This window comes from Sorex fumeus, unplaced genomic scaffold, assembly GCF_029834395.1.
Source record: "Sorex fumeus unplaced genomic scaffold, SorFum_2.1 ptg000014l, whole genome shotgun sequence".
Lineage (NCBI taxonomy): Eukaryota > Metazoa > Chordata > Mammalia > Eulipotyphla > Soricidae > Sorex > Sorex fumeus.
The window spans coordinates 26,339,227-26,364,119 of record NW_026606071.1 but is presented as its reverse complement, the minus strand read 5'-3'; the positions used below and the strand labels follow the sequence as shown (position 1 = coordinate 26,364,119).

At 39.1% G+C, this 24,893-nt stretch overlaps 1 protein-coding gene across 1 annotated transcript in view; it reads right to left on the bottom strand.

Annotated features, from left to right (window-relative positions):
* The window catches only part of PIKFYVE (phosphoinositide kinase, FYVE-type zinc finger containing), a 102,894-nt gene that overhangs the window by 7,308 nt on the left and 70,693 nt on the right, over positions 1–24,893 (bottom strand). The window contains exons 22-39 of the mRNA XM_056111650.1: positions 24,391–24,462; positions 23,015–23,186; positions 19,710–19,888; positions 17,211–17,324; positions 16,321–16,429; positions 16,062–16,216; positions 14,909–14,999; positions 13,370–13,430; positions 12,195–12,332; positions 11,258–11,378; positions 9,466–9,561; positions 7,210–7,293; positions 6,260–6,360; positions 5,837–6,001; positions 3,443–3,502; positions 2,743–2,919; positions 2,363–2,466; positions 1,577–1,705 (exon numbers count right to left, since the gene is read on the bottom strand). Of these exons, the coding sequence (XP_055967625.1) occupies positions 1,577–1,705; positions 2,363–2,466; positions 2,743–2,919; positions 3,443–3,502; positions 5,837–6,001; positions 6,260–6,360; positions 7,210–7,293; positions 9,466–9,561; positions 11,258–11,378; positions 12,195–12,332; positions 13,370–13,430; positions 14,909–14,999; positions 16,062–16,216; positions 16,321–16,429; positions 17,211–17,324; positions 19,710–19,888; positions 23,015–23,186; positions 24,391–24,462 (2,128 nt within the window). The remainder of the gene's footprint in view (positions 1–1,576; positions 1,706–2,362; positions 2,467–2,742; positions 2,920–3,442; positions 3,503–5,836; positions 6,002–6,259; positions 6,361–7,209; positions 7,294–9,465; positions 9,562–11,257; positions 11,379–12,194; positions 12,333–13,369; positions 13,431–14,908; positions 15,000–16,061; positions 16,217–16,320; positions 16,430–17,210; positions 17,325–19,709; positions 19,889–23,014; positions 23,187–24,390; positions 24,463–24,893) is intronic.

Here is a 24,893-nt window from a genome sequence, read left to right as displayed (position 1 = left end):
AGATGATTAATTCTTCCTCAATAGCTAAGAGTGTATCTCAAGTGGACTGTTTTTGTTAAAGGCTCTTTTTGTATATAATCATGTGAACATATAATTCTTCTATCAGTGACGAGTTCTATGGATAGATACTTGGCATTGCTATGATAAAACTTACTTCATCAAGGCTGAAGAGACAGCTCAGGGGTTAAGGGGCTTGCACAATGGTTTGATCCCTGGTACCACATGTGGTCCCCGGAGCAATACAAGGAGTGATCCCCAAGCAGAGAGCCAGGAGGAAGCCTTTAGTACTACAGGTTATGACCTCAAATCAAATATAAACAACAACAAAAAAGACTCACTTTGTCTTGATTTAATAGAGAAGAATTTGACATGTAAGTTTAAATTGTGCAGCACGATTTAGGGGACCAGAGATAGTACAGCGGGAAGGATACCTGCCTACCCGTACCAGCACTGGTTTGGTCACCTACAGGACATCTGGTTCCCCAAGTACTGCCAGGAGTAACCCCTGAGCATCACTGGTGTGGCCCAAGCCCTTTCCCCAACCAAAAAAAGAAAAATAAATAAATAAAAGCAACACGATTTCATTTCCTTTCTTCATATTGTCTTTGTGTTGTACTTGGGGGTACTAATTTTGTATTGCTTGCTGTATTGTTTTTTTTTAAGGGGCTGGAGCAATAACATAGCAGGTAGGGCATTTGCCTTGCACATGGCCAACCCGGGTTCAATTCCTCCGTCTCTCTTGGAGAGCCCAGCAAGCTACCGAGAGTATCTCGCCCGCACCCTGGCAAGCTAACTGTGACGTATTCGATACGCCAAAAACAGCAACAAGTCTCACAATTTGTTGTGAGATGTTACTGGTGCCCACTCGAGCAAATCAATGAATAACAGGAGGACAGTGCTACAGTGCTATTGTTTTTTAAATTTATTACTATGATTTTTAAAACATAACAAAACAGAATTCAATATATAAAAAAATTAATAAAAAAAAATTTTAATTTGAAGCCATAGAGACTGTATAGGGATGAAAGGGTTAGCCTTGAATCTACGACAAACCCAGCTCAAATCCCTGCCCACATATGGTCCCCAGAGCTCTACCAAAGGACACTCCTTAGCACAGAGCCAGTATTAGCTCCTGAGCATCATTGGGTAAGGCCTTCCTAAAAGGAAGTTAAATTTGAGCATGTAGCCAATTTAATATTTATTAGCAAAGTTTAATATTTATTAATATTTATTAAATAAATTATTTATTATCAAAAGTATCCTGCCCACACGGCAGAGTCTGGCAAACTTCCCATGTCATACACAATATGCCAAATACCAGTGACAATCATGGGTCTCATTCTCCTAACCCTGAAAGAGCATTGAAATGGCTCTTTTAAAATCTCGGGGTCTAGGAAGAAGGAGATGTTACTGGTGCCTGCTCGAGGCAATCAAAAAACAACAGAATGATCGTGATCGTGATCGTGAATATTTATTTATTAGTAAAAAGATACTAGTCCTTGGACCATTACATTCAAGAGCCAGAAGCATACAAAGGGTTCCAGTAGCAACGCTTTGCACATTCCAATAGTCTTACCTGTGCCATCTTTCTCCCATAGAAAAGATTTTCCATGACAAGCAGATCTAATTTCTTCTCGGTATTGTTCTGAGAATTCTTATAACCAATTCTGTACACGCCAAGAATTTTGGCCAATGCAGTGGGCCTCTAATCAAGGAAAGGCAAAAATGCACTCGTCAGAAAGATGATCTGAAACTTCTCACTGACATCTGGATTATCAACTTAATACCCACACATGATTTCCATCTTCAGAGCAAGCACTGCAGCAACACTAATAAAAATACTAAATCCTTAACACACTTTGAAGTAACAATCTTCCACAGCTGCTCAACTTTTCACTTTTTCCCCTCCATGACCTAGAATTTCCCCAATGGCGGGCTCTAGACGATGAATGGAAATTATCGGTGGGACTCTAACATACTCCTACTGGGAGTCACCAACTCCTCTGGCTCCTTCACGGCCCTCAGGCCCTCCTTTCTCAATACACATCGCAAAATTATACATTAATAAAGGTGCAAATAGTTTCCTCCCCCTTTTAAGGCTTTTGATGCCCTGCTCCCCTCCTCCCGCCCTTCTTGCTTTTTACTGTAGCTGGCTGTCCTTGCTTTTTAACAGAGATTCTAATTATATGTAACTTGATCATTATTTCTCAGTTCTTAACTCTATCGTATCCTAACAGAGCTCAGAGATCTAACCTTGCCTGGGTCACACCTTAGCACAGAGAAAAAATAAGCACTAATTTTCAGGATCTAAAAAAAAAAACCCAATGAATGCTAATCATCAGCCCAGGTTTGGGATTTCTACCTTTTGTTGAACAGCATTTGTGATATAGTTGAAGTAATGTGGTGCGAAGTCAAGGAATGACTGGACTTCCAGACGGGGCATTTGCTTCAAAATGAATCGATCGTCTACAGGGCAGAAACATCAAGGGAACAGTCAAGGTTATTATGCACAAAAGTAACCTAGAAGTCACTCCACACATCCAAAGTGATTTGTTCACTTTTTCTTTTTTTTCAGTCACAGAGCAATAAAATGATTTAAAACATGGTTCTCAAATAAATGAAGGGCTTCTGAGGATTTATACAGTCAAGAAAACTCTGGAAGAACCAGACCTAATTTCATAGCGAGGCCATCTACTTTTATAAATTATTAAGTAAATGTAAAGTAAATGATTACAGACCCACCTTCAGTGGCATAAAAGGCTGCTCCCGATTTGCCTCCTCGGGCCTGCCAGGGCGATGAGTGAGAGAGGGAACGAATGAAATCTTCCTCGCTGCTGCCCAGAATCACCTCACGCATCTTATGAAACTCTCCCGCGTAGTAAAGCCGACAGTAAAACTTGGCATTAGCGTCAGAAAATTCTAGAGACAGTGGAGTTTAGAGAAACACACAACTTGAAAGGATCACAAGTATCTTCTCTTTCTTGCCCCTGCCAATTCCAACCACTTAATTTCCTCTGTAACAGCAATTTTAAGTCTACATGCCCGTACAAAAAAATTACATATGAAACAAGACCCATTTCTAATTTTACACTGGTTACTTGGTTTAAAATTTAACTGTCCATATTATGCAGATGAAAGTAATGTTTGGCACCCCATGCCTATAAGCATAAGTTTAATGGTTTTGGCTTACTAATGTCATTTTTTAAACATTAGAAATGAAATGAAATAAAAAATATCTCAAGTTATAAATTAAGTTGCAATTCCAATTATATTTAAGATTAAATAGTTTTCGTAAACTAAATCTCTTACTAAATAAACTTAGTGTCAGTACTTAACATTCAGTTCAAGAAACAAGATACATATGGAAAAGATGTGAGTCTCGCAGACTAAGTTTGCTCAATTCTAGCCCCTTGTCCTGAAAACAATGTTATTTCATACTTACGAAGCTCCACATGAGGATTTGTGAGTTGTTTCTTTTGTGAATCTCCTCCATCAATTTCATCTACAAAGTTTAGCATCATTAGTAAAATTCGTCTTAGATAGTTCATTTTTGTCTCATCTCTTTCCCCCCTTTGTTCAAACAATAAAAACTAGCAAGTCAACTCTTATCCTAGTCAAGTCATTCACAAGCATTAGATATACAATTCAAATACACAAATTATTACAATAAAAAATGTATGTGCCTTTTGGAAGATCAACTCTTAACATTTAAAAACCATTCAAATTGGAGAGTAGTTTTCCCTTTTTTATTGTTTTTGTTTTGTTTGAGGGCCATGACAGGTGGTGCTTAGGGCTTACTCTTGGCTCTGTGCCTAGAAATCACTCCTGGTGGAACTGAGGAATTGAATGCCTGGGAATCAACCGGGACTGGCCATGTACAAGACAAGAGCCATAACTCCTATACTATCTCTTCAGCCCTGATGAAGTAAGTCTTATCATGCAATGCCAACTGTGTCCACATAATTCATCACAGATAGAAGAATTATATATGTTCACAAGGAAAACACCCTACCTGCAGTACTCTTTCCAGCCTGAGTAGTTTTTCTTATAATTAATTCCTAGGATAGCAATATTCTGACTCAGTTGTTGCATCAAGTGTTCACATTCATTTTGATGGTTTTTAAATAAACTTGTAAATTGAGATGCCACTAGTTTATAATATCACTTTTAGGTATACAGCATAACGATCTGGTACCTGCATACACAAGGATCACCAACAAAAATCTAGTTTCCAGCAGGAGAGTACTATACAGATAAGGCGTTTAACTTGCAAACAGCCAACCAGGGTCCAATCCCCAGCATCCCATATGGTTCCCAAGAACTGCCAGCAGTGATCCCTGAGCAGAGCCAAAAGTAAGCCCTGAGCACAGCTAAGTGTGGTCCCAAAACGAAACAAAAAATCTAGCTTTCATGGCTTCAAAATAAGACTTGTAAAGGCTTTCTTCTTATAATAATGCTTACCCAGTAGTTTGAGATGTTGTTCTAACTCAGATACCAAGATATAGATATAATAAGATACAATGTACAAAAATATAGTTGTCTATTTTGGAGTTATTAATTTTATTTGAAGGTATGTCTGGAAAATTTACTAGCAGATCAACCCTGTTCAATTATCATGACTATAGAATACATTTTAATGTATTAAAGAATAAATTATTCTGAGTTTACATTTCAAATTATTTTTTCAAATTATCAATGCTTTCTAAGGATCATATATAACAGCAAATAAACTACTGCACTTTATTTATTAAAAAATAAATTAAGCATATCTTAATTATTAACATGAAAATATTCTGCAGTTGCTTCACATACACACACACACAAACACACACACACACACATACTTCACAATCTTGGGGCCGGAGTGTTTGCACAGTAGGGAGGATGCTTGCCTTGAATGGGGTCAACCTGGCTTTAACCTCCAGCACCACAAATGGTCCCCCAAGTCCTGCCAGGAGTGATTCCTGAGTGCAGAGCTAGGACTAAGCCCTGAGCACTGGCAGGTGCGACCGAAAAAACAACCAAACACACAAAAATGTAAGATCTAGGGGTCAGAGCTATACTACAGTGGTAGGGTGTGTGCCTTCCACATGGCCAACCAAGGTTTGATCCCAAGAACCCCACACGGTCCTGTCAGGAGTAATACCTGAGCACAAAGGAATAAACCCCGAACATCACTGGGTGTAGCCCAAAAACCAAAAATACAAAAATAAATAAATTGTATGATCTAAACCCATTACTTCAGCAAAACATCAAATGATAAGTATTTAACTCAGTCAACAATGATTTAACTTGCTACCATAACATCCAAACAGTAGATAAATGAGTGCACACATGTATTTGTTTAATATAAAAAAAATAAATAAAAGTGCATATCGGTGACCACCTCACCTACAATTGAAATGATGAACTTCAACCCTACAAACACTGGACCAGAAAGGAAGTATTTCAAGGGACAGTGAAATAAACACCTTTGAACAATACCAGAAGCTACACAGTGCAACAATACTGCGTGTGTAATCATCTCACTTAGTCAACCTGGCAAAGGGATGTGACTTTTGCCAGTGGACAGCTGTGGGGACTGAGGACTTAGGGTCCTGCTATGCAGTCAGGGATAGCAACAACACATGCCACCGGTAAACTCGTCAAGTGACCTGCTTTTCCCTTTTTACCACACTAAGGTATGAGAAGAGAGAGAAGGAAAAAAAGATTTTTTTTTCCTGATTTCAGCAGGAAATAAAGGAAAAAAATCATAGTTAAGGCTACAGAGAACAGAAGCAACTGACACAAAATCAATCAAGCCTGGAATCAGCACATTCGTCTACTTTGAACACACCTTGAGGCTCAACGCCTTGATTCTCCGTCCCCTCCTTGCCCGTCTGCCCAACCTGGTAGTAAGCACTATCTGCTCCACGTAAGGTCTCTCTCTTCTGGGAAGAGAGATCAGGGCTTTTCCCTGCTGTCCCTCGGAAGAAGGACAACATTCCAGAAGCCTTTTTGGCTAAAAATAAGAGGTAACATATTAATATGAAGTACAGGTCACTGCAGGTTAAAAAAAAAAATTCAAATTTTTCAACTGAATCCTGTGAGCAGTAACCCTCTTAGGAGGCTAATGGTGATGTACCAAAGAGGTACACTTTTTTTTTTCTTTACTTTATGCCTCAAATACCAAAGGCAACAAATCCTGGATGTCTTTTCGTTTCCAAATCACAATGTGGAACAAAAATCACAGTAACAACTTCTCCATTTGTGATCTTACTTGGCTGCGGCTGTGGATCCGCTTCTGCTGTGCGGTTCGTCTGTCCTCCGCCGACCTCAGGCAACCGCACAGGGCTGCTGCTCTTGGGTCTATCGAAAGCACTGGAGCGAAAAACAAGGAAACGCAGGTCAGAGACAGTCAAATAGGAAATTCCCCAACTTCTACATTCATCTACCTTCACCTAACCTTCCCCACAATATTTAAAAAAATCAGATTCGTCACTTATATAAATACAAATTAAAACATAAAAGAAAAAGTCTTTGGAATTAAGAAAAACACTTTGGGAAATTAAAAGAAAAAAACACAAAATTATAAAAACATATGGAAAATACATGAAAGCATAGGTTTTTCTACTATTTTTCCCCCCTAGGTCCATTAGGGTAATACTGCTGCTTATAAGACAATCAGAGTGAAAAAACAAGTTCACCTTTCTCATGCTAGCTACCCACCATAACATAGTTACAGATCAAGTTTCAAAGTGTTAGTAAAGGTGGAAAACCTATTTCAGTAAGAATCATGATAATGAGTCCACAACAATTTCCATCTAAATGCTTAAGATACTGAATATTAAAAAAAATGGTTTGGGAGAATTTCTTTTCTAACTATTAGGCTCTTTATGGAAAATTCACAAACATCTGAAATCACAAAGTCAATCCAGAAGTTTACTGACTTTCCAAGTTACTGTTTTAAAAATCTAAAGAATAAAGGGGCTTAAACCTACAATGTACGTGAACTCTTGGGCACTTATCTGAAAATTGTTGCCTGGAAGACTGTGTAAGCCCTAGTGCTACACTTGGATTCTCTTCTACCGTCTTGGGTAAAAGAGAGGCCCACTCTCTATATCCATGAAACCTTTATGCTGATACTATTCTATAATGAAAACCAAGTACAGAATAAATGAGGAGAGAGAATGATGAGAGCTGAATGAAAACAGATGCTACTCGGATCACCTATTTGCCGGAAGCCCTTCTTCGGAACTGTTCCGCACGGTCGCTTTGGACAACTCCTCTAAGGCATTTCGGTATTCTTTACAACTTAGGGTAGAAATAGTTTGGAAAATGTTAAACATTAAGCTCTTCTTTTTAAAATCATAGGCTTCAGAGTAAGTTTTGCATCCTAGAAATACAATCATTGTAAGTGTCCATAATTCAACAAATACATTGGTGTTAACTTAAAAGTTATCGTGGAGAAGTAGCTACGTTCTTCAGGAAGATCATGGTGTTCACGGAAAACAGCACAGAAGAGAATCTGACAGGTCAACTAGAATCAAGATCTGAAATGGTGACTGTGAGCATCACCATGCCAACCCTTAGATAAAACGCCTTCAGGAGTTGGAGAGGTCATTTAAGATAGGAAACTCCAGGGTTTAGCATCATGGAGAAGAAAGGAACTTAAAAAGTGCTTTACTACTTAAAGGCATTCAATTTGAGGAAAATAATATTTTGAGCATATTGGCCCCCAAATACCCAAGTGCTATACAAGCACCCCAGAAACCCTGCTTTAGATAAACCCAGTATCAAGAAGAAGGGGGTCTTGGGTGTGCTGATAGTCACACTATGTTTGACTCATGTCAGCTCCACTGCACCTCGCATAGACTGTTTTTAACAAACAGAATATTTGTAGCAACCCTGTGATTAGCAAGTCTACTGGTGCCATTCCTCCACAAGCATTTAAGTCTCTGTACCAATGTAATAATTCTGACAACATGTGAAACCCTTTGATGACATTGGTAATGACTGCGTAAGAAAGGAGCCTAACTGGCTGTAGACTCAAATGATGGTTAGTACGTTCTAGTAATACAGTCCTGCTTAACTAAAGAACAGCATAACTACTTATTCAGGCATCAAGCTGCTGCCCACATAAGAGACTACAGTTTAACAAATTTAACTTTTAATGTCTCCGAGGAAATCAAAAAAGAAGTGTGGCATGCACTATTGCAATATGTACTATTGCAGTGATCTGAAACTAAACCTTGGTGTCGTGAGTTCTGCCTAAATACTTTTACAAGACATTATTTTATAAAGTGACTTCAGCGAGTATAAATGGATACTAAGTAATATCTAATATTAAATATTACAGAAGTTCAAATCATTGATAAATAAGTAGACTCATTTTGACTGATAAGCAGAAGAACTTAATAGAAAGTTTGATTATTTCTTTGTTTGGTCACACCCAGTGATGCTCAGGGCTTACTTCTGGCTCTGATTCTGCACTCAGGAATCACTCCTGGCATTACTTGGTGGACCACAGGGGATGCTGGGAATTGAACCTTGGTTGGCTGTATGCAAGGCAAATGCCCTATCTACTGGACTATCACCTCCCTCTCCCTGCAAAAAGTTCAATTTCTTGTAGGAGAAACCACACCCCAGGGTGCTGGGCACTTCTCCTGGCTCTGTGCTCAGGGATCACTCCTGAAGTTGCTCAGGAACTGTATGGTGGCAGGCTTAGAACTAGAGCCTTCTGCATGCAGTTCAGGCACTCACTCCTCTCAGCTATTTCTCTGGCCCAGAAAAAGTTTAAACATTCCAGATTTTATTTAAACTAAGTCCCATCACTTCCAAGATATCATTCAGATGGAAAGGTTTTGTTCTTTAGACATATCAATATTTCAAGAGAGGAGTGTTCTTTAAAGACACATGATAAATTCACACATGTAAATTAAAAGTCAGAAAAGTCTATGGGTTAAGACACTAGAAAAGCATTACTCTAATTAAGAAAACTTTACCTGGTATGTGTGGGAAGCGGGAAGGAAAAGAATAAAGAGTACAAAAAAAAAAAAGAGAGATGTTTAGATAATATTACACAGAAATATTCTAAGAATTGTGTAGAAAATATAAAAGGTTAAGTGGATACACATAAGAGAGAAAATAGTTATAGGATATAAGGATCACTACATAATAACTTATCTACTTGATTTAGCTACTAGGAACCTGCTTAAGAATCATTTTATTGTTTGGGTAAAGGGCACAATTACAAAAAGAACAAATTATCATACCCAGAGTGTCTCTGTGTATGTGTATATGTATGTATGTATGTATGTGTGTATATATATGTATATATATATATTAGAGTATATATATATATGTGTGTGTGTTTGCTTTTAATTATTCATTTTCCCCTGCTCTATGTGAAAGATTTCAACAATATGGTAATTAATAAACAAACATAAAGAATAAAGATAAAACCATATATGAGAAAAACCATACCTGAGAGCAAAAGCAATGATGGAACTAGGCTCCTTCTCACAGACTGCAATGGGCACTCGTTCATGTTCATACATTAAGTAGTGTTTATCTGGATCACTGTTCGAAAATTCAAAAGCAAATAAATTCAGAAGCACAAAATTAGCAGAAAACCTCATACAGTATACCATTGAGACATATAAGTAAATCATGGGGCAATTTACAATTAGTGAAATGCTGCAAAATGTTAAGAATATAAACCAAATATATGAAGAACTTGAACAAGACAGGCAAGGAAAGGACATAAACAGAAAGACAACTGAAAACAAATCAGCATCAATTGTCAAATCAGAATGCCTTGGAACTAAATTTCTCTACAAAACTTCTCACATGGCCAAGATCTCGGGCCCATGTTAATCTCAGAAAGGTTTTACAAGAAACAGCAGGTACATGAAAAATCTTTTTCTTAAAAGAAAATATCTTGTAGGTGTTTTCCAGAAAATGTGGAGATGTACAAATAGTTCCATAATAAATGACATAAACCAGTCACTCTTTGATCGCACAGAAACTCAATGGGGTGATTTCAACCCAAATCGTGCTCCCCCACTTCCACTCTATCCTACCTAGGAACACATTTATTCATTTGTGCAAGTGTTATTTACTGAGCATGTAAAGCATTTGCGGTCGCTTGATACCTTATTATCTCATTCTTACTTTGGACAACCTGGCGGGCTACCGAATGTAACCTGCCCACACGGCAGAGTCTGGCAAACTCCCCATGGGGTACCCAATATGCCAAATACCAGTAACAATGATGGGTCTCATTCTCCTAACCCTGAAAGAGCCTTGAATATGGCACTTTTTTAAAAATCTCAGGGCTAGGGCGAAGGAGACGTTACTGGGGCCTGCTCGAGGCAACAAACAACAGGATGACCGTGATTGTGATCGTAAAGCATCAGAAACACAGTATGTGGAGAATCTACTGCTAAACATCTAACATGCACAAAACAACACAGCTGTGAAAAGCACTGGCATGGGAGAGTTTACAGTATAGTGTGATAAATCCTACAAATAACATTTTCTGTGGTAAGTGCATTAGGGAATCTTGAAAGAAGCAAGAGCTAACTTGGTAAGGACAAGGAGTTAGAGGAGGGTCTGGTAAAGGATTTTGTGTGTGTGTGTGTGTGTGTGTGTGTGTGTGTGTGTGTGTTTTTGAGAGCAACGAGTAGGAGTAACTAAGAAGAAAAGTCAAGGCCATGAAACAGGAAGGACCATAACCCAGGCCACCTTAGACTATATTTGAGTTTGAAGTAAAAAAAAACAAACCTTCTCATGCCCTAACAGACAGTATCACAAACTATGACTCTCTATCTTATTTTATCCCAACTGTAAACTCTTGTTTTTGTCTTTTTTCTTGTTAATGTTAATCCTACATCCTCAAACACCAAATACTAAATAATAATAATAATAATAATAATAATAATTCAGTATTGATTGAAAAATCCCAAGAACAAAGATCCTTGAGGCTGGAGAGATAGCAGATGTAATAGTATATCTTCAAAAATGTATACATGTAGTTATTTGAGAATCAGAAATCTTAAAAACTGAGCAACATTAGTGTTCTACTTATCTACTATAAAATTTTACATGTTCTATACATTTTATTGGGACAAAGTACATCTCTTTACTATGATAAAGCATAAGTTAGGACAAATACATTTACAGCCATATTTTAAATATCTACAGAGTAAACTTGTTGATTTTTTTAAATTTAGTGAAAATAAATAACCCAACAAGAAACAGTTTTTATACTTACAAAGGAAATGGAATAGGGTTATAGCTATTTCCTGGAAGCAAATTTGCAAAGATGGCTTTCATAGTTGATTTTTCCTTCACCTGACTGTCTGTGGATCCCAACAAATGTCCATCAAACACATCTACGACAAATAAGATTTCACTTAAATTTTAATATGCAGAAAACATTCACAAAAGTATAAAGTTTCAGCTTTAGTTCTTTTCCTTTTTGAGACACGGACAGTATTCACTGCCAATTAACAATGAAGATTTCTGATCTAGGAATAATGACTCACATAGGATGAAAAGGAAATAATAGTAAAATACAACAGCACTGACTTCAAGAAGATTCCCTCTCATCCCCCTTTAAGAAAAAAAAAAAGTTTTAATATCTCTGAAATTGAGACCATCCTACAATTGATGGCTAATTGGGATCTCAGGAGCTGGGCAGCAGACAGGATGTTCTCTCTGCCTGTGCGAACCTGGCCACAGCTATTCATGTCGCTATGGCAACTCAATTTGCACAACGTGATTCATCTGAGCTTTAGTGCAATTTAGAAGTCGAAATAGTTAACTGCTTAATCAGAGGAAGGGCAGGCATACATTTATTAATAGTGAAACAGACACTGTTTGGGGAAACACAGCTGCAATCCCTCTTACTTCCGTGCATGGCAACTCACATGTGCTTTGGGGGACATAGAAACGTAACTGTCCCTGCCAAAACGCAGATGAAGCTTAATCACACTTGGTTGCTCAGACACTTCCACGTCAGGCACAACTGAATTAGTGAGAGGTAAAACGTACAGGCCGAAAAGGGCTGCAAATACAACACTTGGCTTTAGAACTCGCCTAGTATGGGGACAGTAAAAGAGCACTTGCCCCAAATTCTCAACATTAAAATGTCAAAGCATTAGCAGCACTTTTCTGGGAGACATGGAGCCTGTGTGGCTGATGTGTACCTTCACAACTGCTGGCGGTATCGAGGTCTGCGGGCAGGCCGGCTGACTGCTCAGGTGTGATTTCGGGGGGAGTGGGCAGCTGGAGGTGGGAAGAGCTGGTGGAACTCTGACTGGACAATGTAGTCAAGAAGCGGTCCTCTAAAGAAAAATAAGAAACAAAAAAGCCATTCAAACGGTAAGTCCCTTACTTCCAACTGGTCATGTTTTTAAAATGCCAACTCTTAATTTTTACGAGTAAACTAAAAAAAAAAGATTTTTAGCTTCTTAAAAATTATCTAGGTCAGGGCTGGAGCGATAGTACAGAGGGTAGGGCATTTGCCTTGCACGTGGCCAACCCGGTTCGATTCCCAGCATCCGACATGGTCCCCTGAGCACCACTAGGAGCAATTCCTGAGTGCGGAGTCAGGAGTAAACCCTGTGCATGGCTGGGTGTGAGCCAAAAAAAAATAAAATAAATAAAATATATATATATATATATATATATATATTTCATTAGGCATGCAATTTTACAGATTTTTCCATATTCCACATAGGTCTTTGGACTTTTTTGTGACCTTATGTTACAACAGTGTTAGAACCATAATGGTCAACCAAGATTGACTACTACCCAGTCTTTCAACTGCTTACTTAAGTTTTAGTTTACCTAATAGGAAATGAAATTAAGACACAGTTGGGCAGGGGTTAGCAGGGGGAAGAATCACATTCTCAGGGGAAAAATTACAATTTAAGCTCTTGTTCTACAAAGAGAATCTAAGTAAATGCCCTTATTTATTTTCTATGATGACACTAAATTATTCAAGGAAATATTGTGAAAGACAAATCAAGCTTAGAAAAAATTTCAGTGACATAAAAACATAAACTTCCCAAGACTTTTTCAGTAAAATCTGGAAGCTACCTTCAGAACAAGCAAAACAAAAATATAATTTCCTCTTTTCTCTTTATTTTCCTAACAGCAGCCTTCTCTCTTTATCATGCGTTTCTCTATACAAATTCATCTTCTTGCCTTGTACTTTAGGATCATCTAAAGCTGACAGGGCAGAAATGCTCTATGGGAAAGAATTAAAGTCTACGAATAAATGCATCTGAAAAAAAATCTCAAAATTGGCGGTTCAAAAGAACTTAGAGACTAAGAAATTCCTTAAGTCCAATGGTGGTTACCAACTTCAAAGACCAACCTTTTTCTCCATTTTGAAGTCCTGGAGAAACATTGCGTGGAGATGCATCTATCGCACCTATCTGTAGAGAAGAAAACACTATTCTTATGAAAAATATTAAAATCACATTTAAACATAAAAATATATACGATTTGATTCAAAATGATTTAAAGACTTGAATCTAAGACCTAAAGTCAGATAGTATGTATCAGAAGACATAAGCTGGAGAGATAGTACAGTGGTAAGGCACGTGCCTTACACGTAGAGGACCCGGGTTTGATCCTGAGCATTGGATATGATTTCCTCAGCCCTGCCAGGAGTAAGCCAGGACCAAACCCTGAGCATCGCCAGTTGTGGCCCCAAAACAAAACAACAAAACATAAGCAGTAAGTTCCTTAACATTAGCTACAGAGACATATTTGGGGAAGTGACTCCAAGGGAAACAAACTAAAAGCGAGAATGAACAAATGGGATTACGTTAAATAAAAAAGCCTTTATACTACAAAGCAACCTGTGCCAAAATGAACAGACATTTCACTACATGGAAAAAGATATTTTGCACACCATACATCCACCAAAGGGTTAATGTCCAAACTATACAAAGGAAAAAGTGAAAGTAAAAAAGTTTACTTTTTACTCATTAAAGTTAAAAAAAAAAAAAAACCTGATTTAAAACTGACAACGCATTTGCATAGATTTTTTTTCCAAAGAAGACATAGAGACCACTGATGACCAACAGGCCCATGAAGAAACATTCACCATCCCTTAGCAGAAAGATGCAGATGAAAAAAACAACACATCACCTCAGATCTGTGAGGGCAGCTATGACACAGCTAAGAGAAAACAAGTGTTGAGGAGTGCATGGAGACAACAGAAACCTTGGATTCTGTTGGTAGAAATGAAGAGTGTTGCAATCATTATGGAAAACATTATGAAGATTCCTCACACAAGGGAAAAAAGAGAAATTCAACACAACCTAGTTATAGCACGTGGGGGTATTCAGTCTACTATGTACAAAGACACTGATGCAAAGAGACATAGGCTTTTGAAGACTACACAGCTGCAAAGAAAGACAAAAGCCTGCCATTTGCAATGGTATGGACAGACAGAGGGCATTATGCTTGGTGAAGGAAGGCAGAGAAAGATAAGCCACTGTATGATTTCACTAAGAAGTGGCCTAAAAGTAGGGGGGGTGAGGAACAGGAGAAAAAGGAAGAGACAGACCAGAAGTTATATAAGGACAGTAGTAGAGTCTTGGGAACTTTGGTAGTGATTAAAGCATAATAATCCTTTTGTAACTGGTTTTTGAGCCATACCCAGTGGTGCTTAGGGTTTACTCCTGGTTCTGTGCTCAGGAATCTGTATTCATATGTAAGGCAAGCACCCTATTGGCTGTACTATGCCTCTGACCCCAACAGTGCAATAATCTTGTATAACCAAACCATAAAATTCATCACTGCTGTTAACCATGACACCCAAGATAAAATAAACAGATTAGTGCATGAACCAATGGTTGATGAAAGTTTTTTCAGAGTACCTGTTATAACTACATGTTATTACCTTGCTTTCCTCCCCTTGTCTCAGTCTTCCAGGACTTGGAGGAACTGAAGGCCGCTTTCGACCCTTCTCCTGCTGGAAGAGATCCTGCAGCCTGCATTGAAAGGAAGGAAAAATAGCTTTATATCTCACTTTTTTTTTTTAACTTTCTGGGTCACGCCCAGCAATGCTCAGGGGTTACTCCTGGCTCTGCACTCAGGAATCACTCCTGGCGGTGCTGGGGGACCATATGGGATGCTGGGGATCAAACCCGGGTCAACCGCATGCAAGGTAAAAACTCTACCTGCTGTACTACCTCTCCGGCCCCTATTTCTCACATCTTTTAAACAATATTTACAAGTTCTTCCTGTGCAGCTTTGAAAAAGTTAAAATGAAATTTTCCTACTTTGGTTGTAACAGATGTGAAAGTTGCACGTAGCCCTATTTGTATCATATTCATATTCCTAACCAAATTATCAGACTACCATAATAGGGCATTTGGGGGGGGGTGTGGGTTGGGTAGCAAGACGTTCTAAGAGTACAAAGCACAGTGTAAGGCATGGAGCTTTAGAGACCAACAGGTCAGGGTCCAAAGCCCAGCTCTGTCAGTAGCTGTATAACTTCAGCAAACTCCTTAGTCTTCTAGAACCAGGTTTCCTCTTTTAGAAGACAGAAACAATATAAACATTATAGGATGTAAAAGACTGGATATAAAAGTGACTGTCCATCTTAAACTTACTCAGTGCCGACCATAACCCAAGTGTTCAAAAAGTAAATTCTGCAATAACCTGAGCATTTAAATAATTACTAAAGAGAAATACTCCCTAGCACAAATTTAAATTAAGATATAAGATGCACATCATAGTTGAAATTCCTGGCCTAAAAATTGATCATCATCACTTCAGGGTAACACTGATTCAATTACTCTGGATTAAGTAAACATACACACTAATAAGGATGTGAAATAGTGTTAGAAGCTATTCTCACCATTATTTTTGACCTTCACAAAGTCTAAAGATCGGCATATTTTACAGAATGAAAGAGGAAGTCAAGATAGAAAATGAAAGTTTCAATTTGTTAGTAAAACAAAATATCCAAAAATTAATAGAACTTAGAAGAACAGAAATTTTGTTTTACTGCCTTAACAGTAAAGAAACACCAGACTCCCAAGTCCCACCTGTTATTCCAAGCTTGTAGCACTTCACAAAGACTTTGTTTCTTGGCAATGAGAGACTCAAAGACTGACTGGAGTTGCTGAGGTGTATCTACGGAGGAAGAAATGAGCCTTGCTTGCATCTTCTCTATCCAGTTCTTGAACTCACCTTCCTCCATCTACAAAGACAGAAACTCATTCAGCAAAACGAGAAACAACCCAAAAGACACATCTGATACACTGGGAGGTAATTTGGGGAAATTCTGTGAAAGAAATGAATTACCTCTTTTTGTGCAAAGATATCCTCCATTTTTTCTTCCCTTGTTTTGCTGAATGTATCGGTTTTCAAAGAAGCAAGTCTTTCATCAACAGCAAGATAAACCTGTGAAACTCTAACAATAAATATCAAACACTTAAGAAAAGTTAGAATAGGGTCAAGGAAATGCCTCAAAGGACTGGAGCACACGTTTTGCGTGAAGGAGCCCTGAATTTGATCCCCAGCATGCTATGGTCCCCTGAGCACCACAGGGAGCTGCCCCCCAGCACCACAACGGGAATAAAGCAGGTGGGGGACCCCCATACACAATATTTTATTACTTTATCAAAAATTAAAATTTGAATCAAATGCCCAAATTTCACCTAAGTAGACATCACACATAGAGCATGAATTATGCTTCAACTAATTTAAAGTCATACATGATTTTTCAGAATGAACAAACAAGGAAAGGTTTCACATCAAAATTAGAACATCTGGGCTGGTGCAATAGTACAGCAGGTAGGGCATTTGCCTTGCACGTGGCCAACCAGGGTTCAATCCCCAGCATCCCCTATGGTTCCCCAAGTACCGCCAGGAGTAATTCCTGAGTGCAAAGTCAAAAGTAAACCCCTGTGCATCGCCCGAGTATACTCAAAAAGGAAAAAAAAAAATTAGAACAACTATTTTCTCAGGGACGGTTTTACTTATTTTGCAAGACTTTTGTGTATTATCTACCTTTTCTTTCTCTTTTCTTACACCATATATAAGTAATACAGTTAGAGAAATTACATTTTCTAAGATGATTAAAGAAGTCTGGTGTTTTGTACATTACCACCAACACACACACACACACACACACACACACACACACACACACACACACACACACACGATGATCAGAGAAAACTAAAACTTACTTTTGAAAGAAGTCCTTCAGATCCTGAAGAAGGGACACTTTCAATGGGGCCTGGCGTTTAATGAATATTTTTGGAAGTGGAACACATACTTCAAGAAGCCGAATGGGAGAATAACTAGGAAACAAAAAGGAAAGGAAAGGAAAGGAAAGGAAAGGAAAGGAAAGGAAAGGAAAGGAAAGGAAAGGAAAGGAAAGGAAAGGAAAGGAAAGGAAAGAAAGGAGAAAGAAAGGAAAGGAAAGGAAAGGAAAGGAAAGGAAAGGAAAGGAAAGGAAAGGAAAGGAAAGGAAAGGAAGGAGAAAGAAAGGAAAGGAAAGAAAAGGAAAGGAAAGGAAAGGAAAGGAAAGGAAAGGAAAGGAAGGAGAAAGAAAGGAAAGGAAAGGAAAGGAAAGGAAAGGGAAAAGAAAGAAAGAAAGAAAGAAAGAAAGAAAGAAAGAAAGAAAGGAAGGAAGGAAGGAAGAGAGAACGAGAGAGAGAAAGATGTTTTAATATCTTAAGTAAAGGCACAGCATACAATCAACTAAACTGTAAAACAATCACAAAAATACTGATGACAACTTTCAACCATATAAATAGCCTCCCTAATTTTGAAAGGTCTTTGTTTTGTTCATGTTATCCTTTCTCCCTTATCCTCTCTGAGCTGTGAAAACAAAAATGATTAGGTGTAGACCTCTATGAACACGGGGTGGGTTCCCTCCTATAATCAGCTTTAGTGGAGGTACTCGTCATCTTCCAGCTCCTGAGCATTCGACCTGAGTCTGCATTTCCTCCCACCTAAGGGTTCCCACTGTCCAGTTAACGGAGGTACCCTAACCTGGTCCTTCCATTCAGGCTAAAGGCTCTTTTTCAGGAAAGGCCCTAGGGTGCTCTTGGAGTTTCTTCCTGGCACAGCTCCCTGAACAACTGGCCTGTTTTGTGTGTGTGGGAAAGCCCCGAGCACTGGCCCTGAAGGAGAGTGAGCTTGCTGCCAGGGAACCGGCATTCCCCGACAATTAGCATAGCTTCATGGTCCTGCAACTGTTGGCAGCAGGGGGGGAAGGCCAACACCAGTGATATCTTCTGTAAAGCTCACTGTTCCATCTCTGCATAAGACAGCATATGATACCATATGATCAACTGAATTTCTATTATTTCATAGAAATTTCTTGACCCCTCGTGACATTCATCCTGTCGTGACACTTAGCCCATGTGACCACAGAATTCATCTTCCTCTTCCTGTCTTGGGATCTGCATATAATGTGTCCCTTTCTGCCCCGATATATAACCCATTATCCTCCCAGTAAACTCAGTCATATTGACATCAGTCTGTGACCCACGTGGATGTTACCACCCAGCTTATCCAGGAGGTGATTATCTTTGAGCCATGAGCCCTAGATGGGATCAGCGTCTCCATGCTCCCAGGTCTTCCAGTAGTCACAGGACAACTACAAGTGGTTCCCCCAACAAGAAACTGAAAGGTATAAAGAAATAGCTCAGAGCTTTCCCACAAGCACTAAGGGCCAGGTGTCCAGGGAGTTGCGCCAGGAAGAACTTCAACAGGGTGCAATTACAAATGTTTCCATTTTGTGTCTGATTCTATTTTCAGTTCTAAATAAAATCCATAATTGCTTTCCCCAGACTCAGGAAAAAAGATTTGGGTGACAGATACCTCAGTAAATATTTGAAATATATATCAAATGCAAGTGTTCGAGGAAACATAAAGCAAGAGAAGGAAACAAGGAGCACTAAGCATAAGAGGAAGTTTGTGCAGAAGGAACTAAACAACGGGCTGCACAATGTTAAGGAAAACCAGACCTGGGAAGGGTGTAGTTCAGAGAGAGAAGCACAAGATCAACCCTCTCAAGCAGAAGGCGACTTGAAGTAACTGAGGGCCCGGGAGAAAGTCAGAGGAGCTGCAAAGGGCCAGTGGGAGGAAGTTGGGTCAGAAAGCAGGGGCAGGCAGAACATTATGGGTCAGAGAATGAAATGTTTTCTGACTTTCTCTAAGAGTGAAAAAAAACATTCACTGCAGTGGAGCTATGGGGAACAAATATTTGTCCTAGAACAAAGGAACGGCCAAAACTCACATTTATTTAACAAGATGTTTCTGACTGCTAGGTTGAAGACAAGTCACAGAGGCCAAGCCAGGCAGAAGTTGTTGGAGGCTACAATAGCAATATTTTAGTGGAAAACAGAGGCTCTATCTGGAGGGACAGTGGTAACTGCTAGTAAGTATGTGGGTGTGGGTTATATTTGAAGGCAGAGCCTAAAGGCATTGTCTAGCAATTTAATGCCATAGTGGTAACTACCATTCTTTGAACTAGTAATCTTAGTTCAGTCTGGAATATCTAATTATCTGTGTACTAGTTAATGTCCTAACCCCCACCCCAAAATATAGATAGAGAGATACACGCACATATATCAAACTCCCAAACTGTTAATAACGACAAAACATCAATCTAGCAATCATGGGAATGTAACCACAGAGTATGTGAATGTGTGCCATGCACTCTAACTTCTCACCTGAAAGAGGCCACCATCTGGTTATAGGAGAAATACTGGTGATAATCATGATGGATGGAGTGGCCGCAGGGTTCGGCATTGGCTCTCCGAGTGTACTGGTGCCCATAAAACCTAAGCTCAAGGTATTTTGCAAATGACATGGACCAGGACTCATTGGAAAGAGCAACCACTGGTGTTACCTGAAATTCAGCATAAAGTCTTCGTTATCAAATCACACTTTCAGAAGCTCTTTTCAAAAACAAATCTTCTTTTCTATCAAAAATCTAATAAACTCTGTTGAAACTGGATGAAAAAAGAATAGTCTGAGGGCTGGCTAGGAAGAACAGCAATTCCACTACCAGCATCAATACGCTAATACATTTATTTTAAAATACCATATATAGTATATTTATAAATAATATTTATAAATAATTTCTTTCAGTACCTTTATTAACTTGGCAATATATCAAAAATATTTTCCAGACAGAATATTCTTGCCCAGGAGTGGAGAGGTAGTACAGCAAGCAAGGTTTTTGACTTGCATGTGACGAACCCAGGTTTGGTTGCTAGCACCTCATTTGTTCTACCAGGAGTAACCCCTGAGCACAGAGTAAGTGCTGAGCATTACCAGTGTGGCCCAAAAACAAAAAATAAAATCTTGTCCAACCTGACATGCAGGGGCAGCAGATTATTCAACTGTTATATAGGTATATATTTAACAAATCATTCTTGATGAGCACTCAAGACATTATATGCTTTTCTTTCACTTGATCATGCTGTGATAAACTTTCTTGATATACTTATTTCCAAAGAGCCATCATTTCCTTCGAATACAGTATTAAGAGAATTGGTAGGCCAAAGGATTTGTACAGCTTTTGATACTCTATGCCCCACTGACTTCCAAAACAAGGTAAACTAATTCATACAATCTCTAATAGTTTAAGAGAATACCAATCTCCCATTTTCTTACTAGTGGTAGGAATTAAATTATCTTTGAAATGTAATTTCTTTTAAAAATTTGAAAGGTTTCTTTTTACTTTTATATATATATATATATTATTTTTTTGGGTCACACCCGGAGATGCTCAGGGGTTACTCCTGGCTCATGCACTCAGGAATCACGCCTGGCGGTGCTCGGGGGACCATATGGGATGCTGGGAATCGAACCTGTGTTGGCCATGTTGGCTGCGTGCAAGGCAAATGCCCTACCTGCTGTGCTATCGCTCCAGCCCCATTACTTCTATATATTTTATCTTACACTGATTTGTACTAAATTCCTAAGTCCCTGCCCAATTTTCTATGATCAAAAATATCAAATTTAATGTTTTGTACAAATATTTCTTACACATGCTATACCTTTGAGCAAAATTTTTCATCTTTGTGTAATAAACCTTTACGTTTTTCTAACATAAATTCAACAGAAGAGTTTTTATGCATTTATTTAGGTTTAGGGTACACACCCAACCATGCTTAGAGCTTACTCCTGGCTCCGTGCTCAGGGATCACTCCTGATGATGCTCGGGGGTCTAAAGATCAAACTGGGATTGGCTGTGTATAAGGCAAGCACTTTACTTTCTATACTATCTCTTCAGCTCAAAAATAAAGTGCATACACCAAAATACACAACAGCTAAAGACAAAATTTAAGTTATTCATTTAATTCCATGGTCAATCTACATGATCATATATACAACAGCATAAAATTAAATAAGAACTAAAGGGAACCAGAGTGATAATATAATGGGTAGGGTGCTTGCCTTGCACACTGCTGGCTGGGTTTGATCCCCAGCATCCCCATATGGTCCCCTGAGGAGAAAGCAGAGTCAGGAGTAAGCCCTGAGCACAGCCAGGTGTGGTCCCCAAACCAAAAATAAATAAGTAAGTAAATAATAAATAGGAACTAAAGCCTATAGGATGAAAATTCAAACTAATACTGATGGCTGAAGGAAAGAATTTTATGGCTAAATGATTTCTGTATAAAGAACTACTTCTGAGTTGCTTCACCCATTGGTGTTCATATTAGTCACACACTATGATTTTATCTGTAAGTCCAATATACACTTACTGGCAATACATGCCAGTATGTCAATTAAGAGAACAATGGAGTCAGAACTGACATACACACTGAAAACTCTTTCAATGAACAAAATTTTAAAAAAGAATACTGGGGGTTGTAGGAATAGCACACAAGGTAAGGCGCTTGCCTTGCATGTGGCCAGCATGGTGCTTTGATTCCCAGCACCATGTATGATGTTTCTAAGCACAAAGCTGGGAGTAAGCCCTGAGCACCACCAGGTATGGACTCAAAATAACAACCACCACCAAAAGAACCATAATAAAAACACTAAATATTTGTTCCAGAGTTAGAAAAAAAAAACAGCAAGAGAACATAAGGGTCTTTCCTCAGGAATGTAAAGATGATGGTCCTCTTCAAATCTCTTACAGAGTAGAAACACTGAAACATGCTGAAACGTTTTATGTAAATTTCCAGTAGTCCTGTAATTAGTCTCTCTCCTACTTAAGCGAACAGAAGCCAGACCTTCTTGCTATCATTCCTAGTTCCTAGGAATGCACGTTCCTGGAACAAGATTTATGTGTGTGCTGAATGAATAAACATAACCAACTTGTAATATATTTTATTGGACAAGGTATCTATACTTAACAATGACTAGTAAATACTAAAATAAAATCTCCAAAACAATTAAATATGCAGTTTATTCCAACTCAGTTGTAATCATATCCTGTTTTGGAAAATAACAGCTGATATATAGTGGAGAATTTTAGCACAAAATACTAATGGGAAACTATGGAAATCTAAATCCCTGTAAACATAACTCTTTTTCCCTACCTTACACTTTATGCTGAACATTTACAAAAATCAACAACTTATCCTTACACACTTAAATAAGAAAAAACTAATAAGCAATTGTAAAATAAACAAAAATACAGATCTGGAAAGTAGAGAGTTTAATGACAGATAAAATAATACAGACCATTCTTCTGCTCCTGAAAGAGCTATACAAATAACTTGTCTTTTCAGCAGGTAAGGTGCTTGCTTTGCAAGTGGCTGGTCCAGGTGTGACTCCCACCCAGGATAGCATATCATTCCCCCAAGCCCCGCCAGGGACACATAAGGTCCCTGTGTCCTACCAGGAGTGATCTCAGAACATGGAGCTCCAAGGACAGGCAGGTGTGGCCCAAAAATAGGGAAGAAAGGAGGGAGGCAGGGAGGGAGGGAGGGAAAAAAGGTGGGAGGGAGGGAAAGAGAGAAAGAAAGGGAAAATAAATGGTATCTTATGAAAAACTATAGAAACAGGGAATACTTACCTGCTTACAGATTCTGCACCAGGAATAGGTGAGGATTGTATGTTGATATCCAGGTACAGGAGAGTCTAGTTCCTTCAGGATTATCTGTACACAGCCTTGGCCATGAACAAAGCGTCGAATGTGGTGCACCATTGGGGTATCGCAGAACATGCTAGGACACTGGTAAGAAGGCCTTTAACAGAAACAAGTCCTCTCATTAGCCAGAAAACCACAGAACAATGCCCGGCGCAGTGTCTACTAAGAAAAACACTGCAGGGCAAGCACAGCATTCTCCAGAGACTCACAGTAAGCAGGTGACAGTCTCTGCAGGGCACGGCACATGCCTGAAGCCTGCAGCTGAACATCAGATCTTCAGCTACAGCACGAGGTGCCGTTTCCACTTGGGGACAATCTTCGACTTGCTGAAGACTTTAAAAACCCTCTCATAGTGCTCATTAAAACCCCTCACATTTCTGGAGCACGTTTTAACTGCAAAGGGTCATCTAAGGATGAAATCACTTGCTCTTCACATGAGTGAAAGTACTAAAACTTTTAAACCAAAAGCTCATTTCAAAGCTTCTCTGGCCACTCATCTGACACCATAAACCGATACATCCAGTACCCACCTGAAGGAAGGAAGGAAGGAAGGAAGGAAGGAAGGAAGGAAGGAAGGAAGGAAGGAAGGAAGGGAGGGAGGGAGGGAGGGAGGGAGGGAGGGAGGGAGGGAGAAAGAAAGAGAAAGAAAAAGTGAGAAAGAGAAAGAAGGAAGGAAGGGAGGGAGGGAGGGAGAAAGAAAGAGAAAGAAAAAGTGAGAAAGAGAAAGAAGGAAGGAAGGGAGGGAGGGAGGGAGGGAGGGAGGGAGGGAGGGAGGGAGGGAAAGAGAAAGAGAAAGAAAGAGAAAGGAAGGAAAGAGAAAGAAAGAAAGAAAGAAAGAAAGAAAGAAAGAAAGAAAGAAAGAAAAGTCTTTTCAGTCGAAGAGCAATTAGACTAGAAAAGATTTGGCCGAGATAAAGCATCCCAGGTGCCTCAGCCGTACTTTTTCTTATCTGAACCCAGGGTGCTAACAGTACAGCACCCTGGGTTCAGATAAGAAAAAGTAGCAGGGGCTGGAGCAATAGTACAGCTAGTAGGGAATGTGCCTTGCACAAGACCAACCCAGGTTCGATCCCCAGCATCCCATATGGTCCCCTCAGCACCGCCAGGAGTAATTCCTGAGTGCAAAGCCATAAGTAACCCCCATGCATCGCCAGGTGTGACCAAATGAAGCAAAAAAAAAAAAAAAAAAAGAAGAAAAAGTAGACAATATTTGACATATACAACTTAGGTCGGTGCTAAAATATAAAATTCTGGGCATCAAAAATGCATAAATAGAAAAAAAAGACAAAATTTGTTCTTACCTGAAACAGTATCTCTCTAAAAATATTCCCAACGTAAGATCATTCTTTCCATAAAATTCCATTGTGACAATCCTAATAAAAAAAGATAGAGGTCATTTCTTCAACTGAACTGGAAACTAAGGGGGCTTCTGTGGTGGGAAGGGGTAGGGACAGATCTTCAAACACTGGTGTAGTAAGAAGCACTACAACTGTAAATCAATGACTTTGATACTATTGTAAATAATAAAACAATTAAAATTATGTAGGTAAATATAAAAATTATGAGGGCCAGAGAATAGCACAGCTGGTAGGGCATTTGCCTTGCATGCAGCCTGGGTTCGATTCCTCCACCCCTCTCGAAGAGCCTGGCAAGCTACCGAGAGTATCTTGCCCACATGGCAGAGCCTGGCAAGCTCCCCGTGATGTATTTGATATCCCAAAAACAGTAACAAGTCTCACAATGGAGACGTTACTGGTGCCCGCTCTAGAAAACTGATGAACAATGGGAGGACAGTGCTACAGTG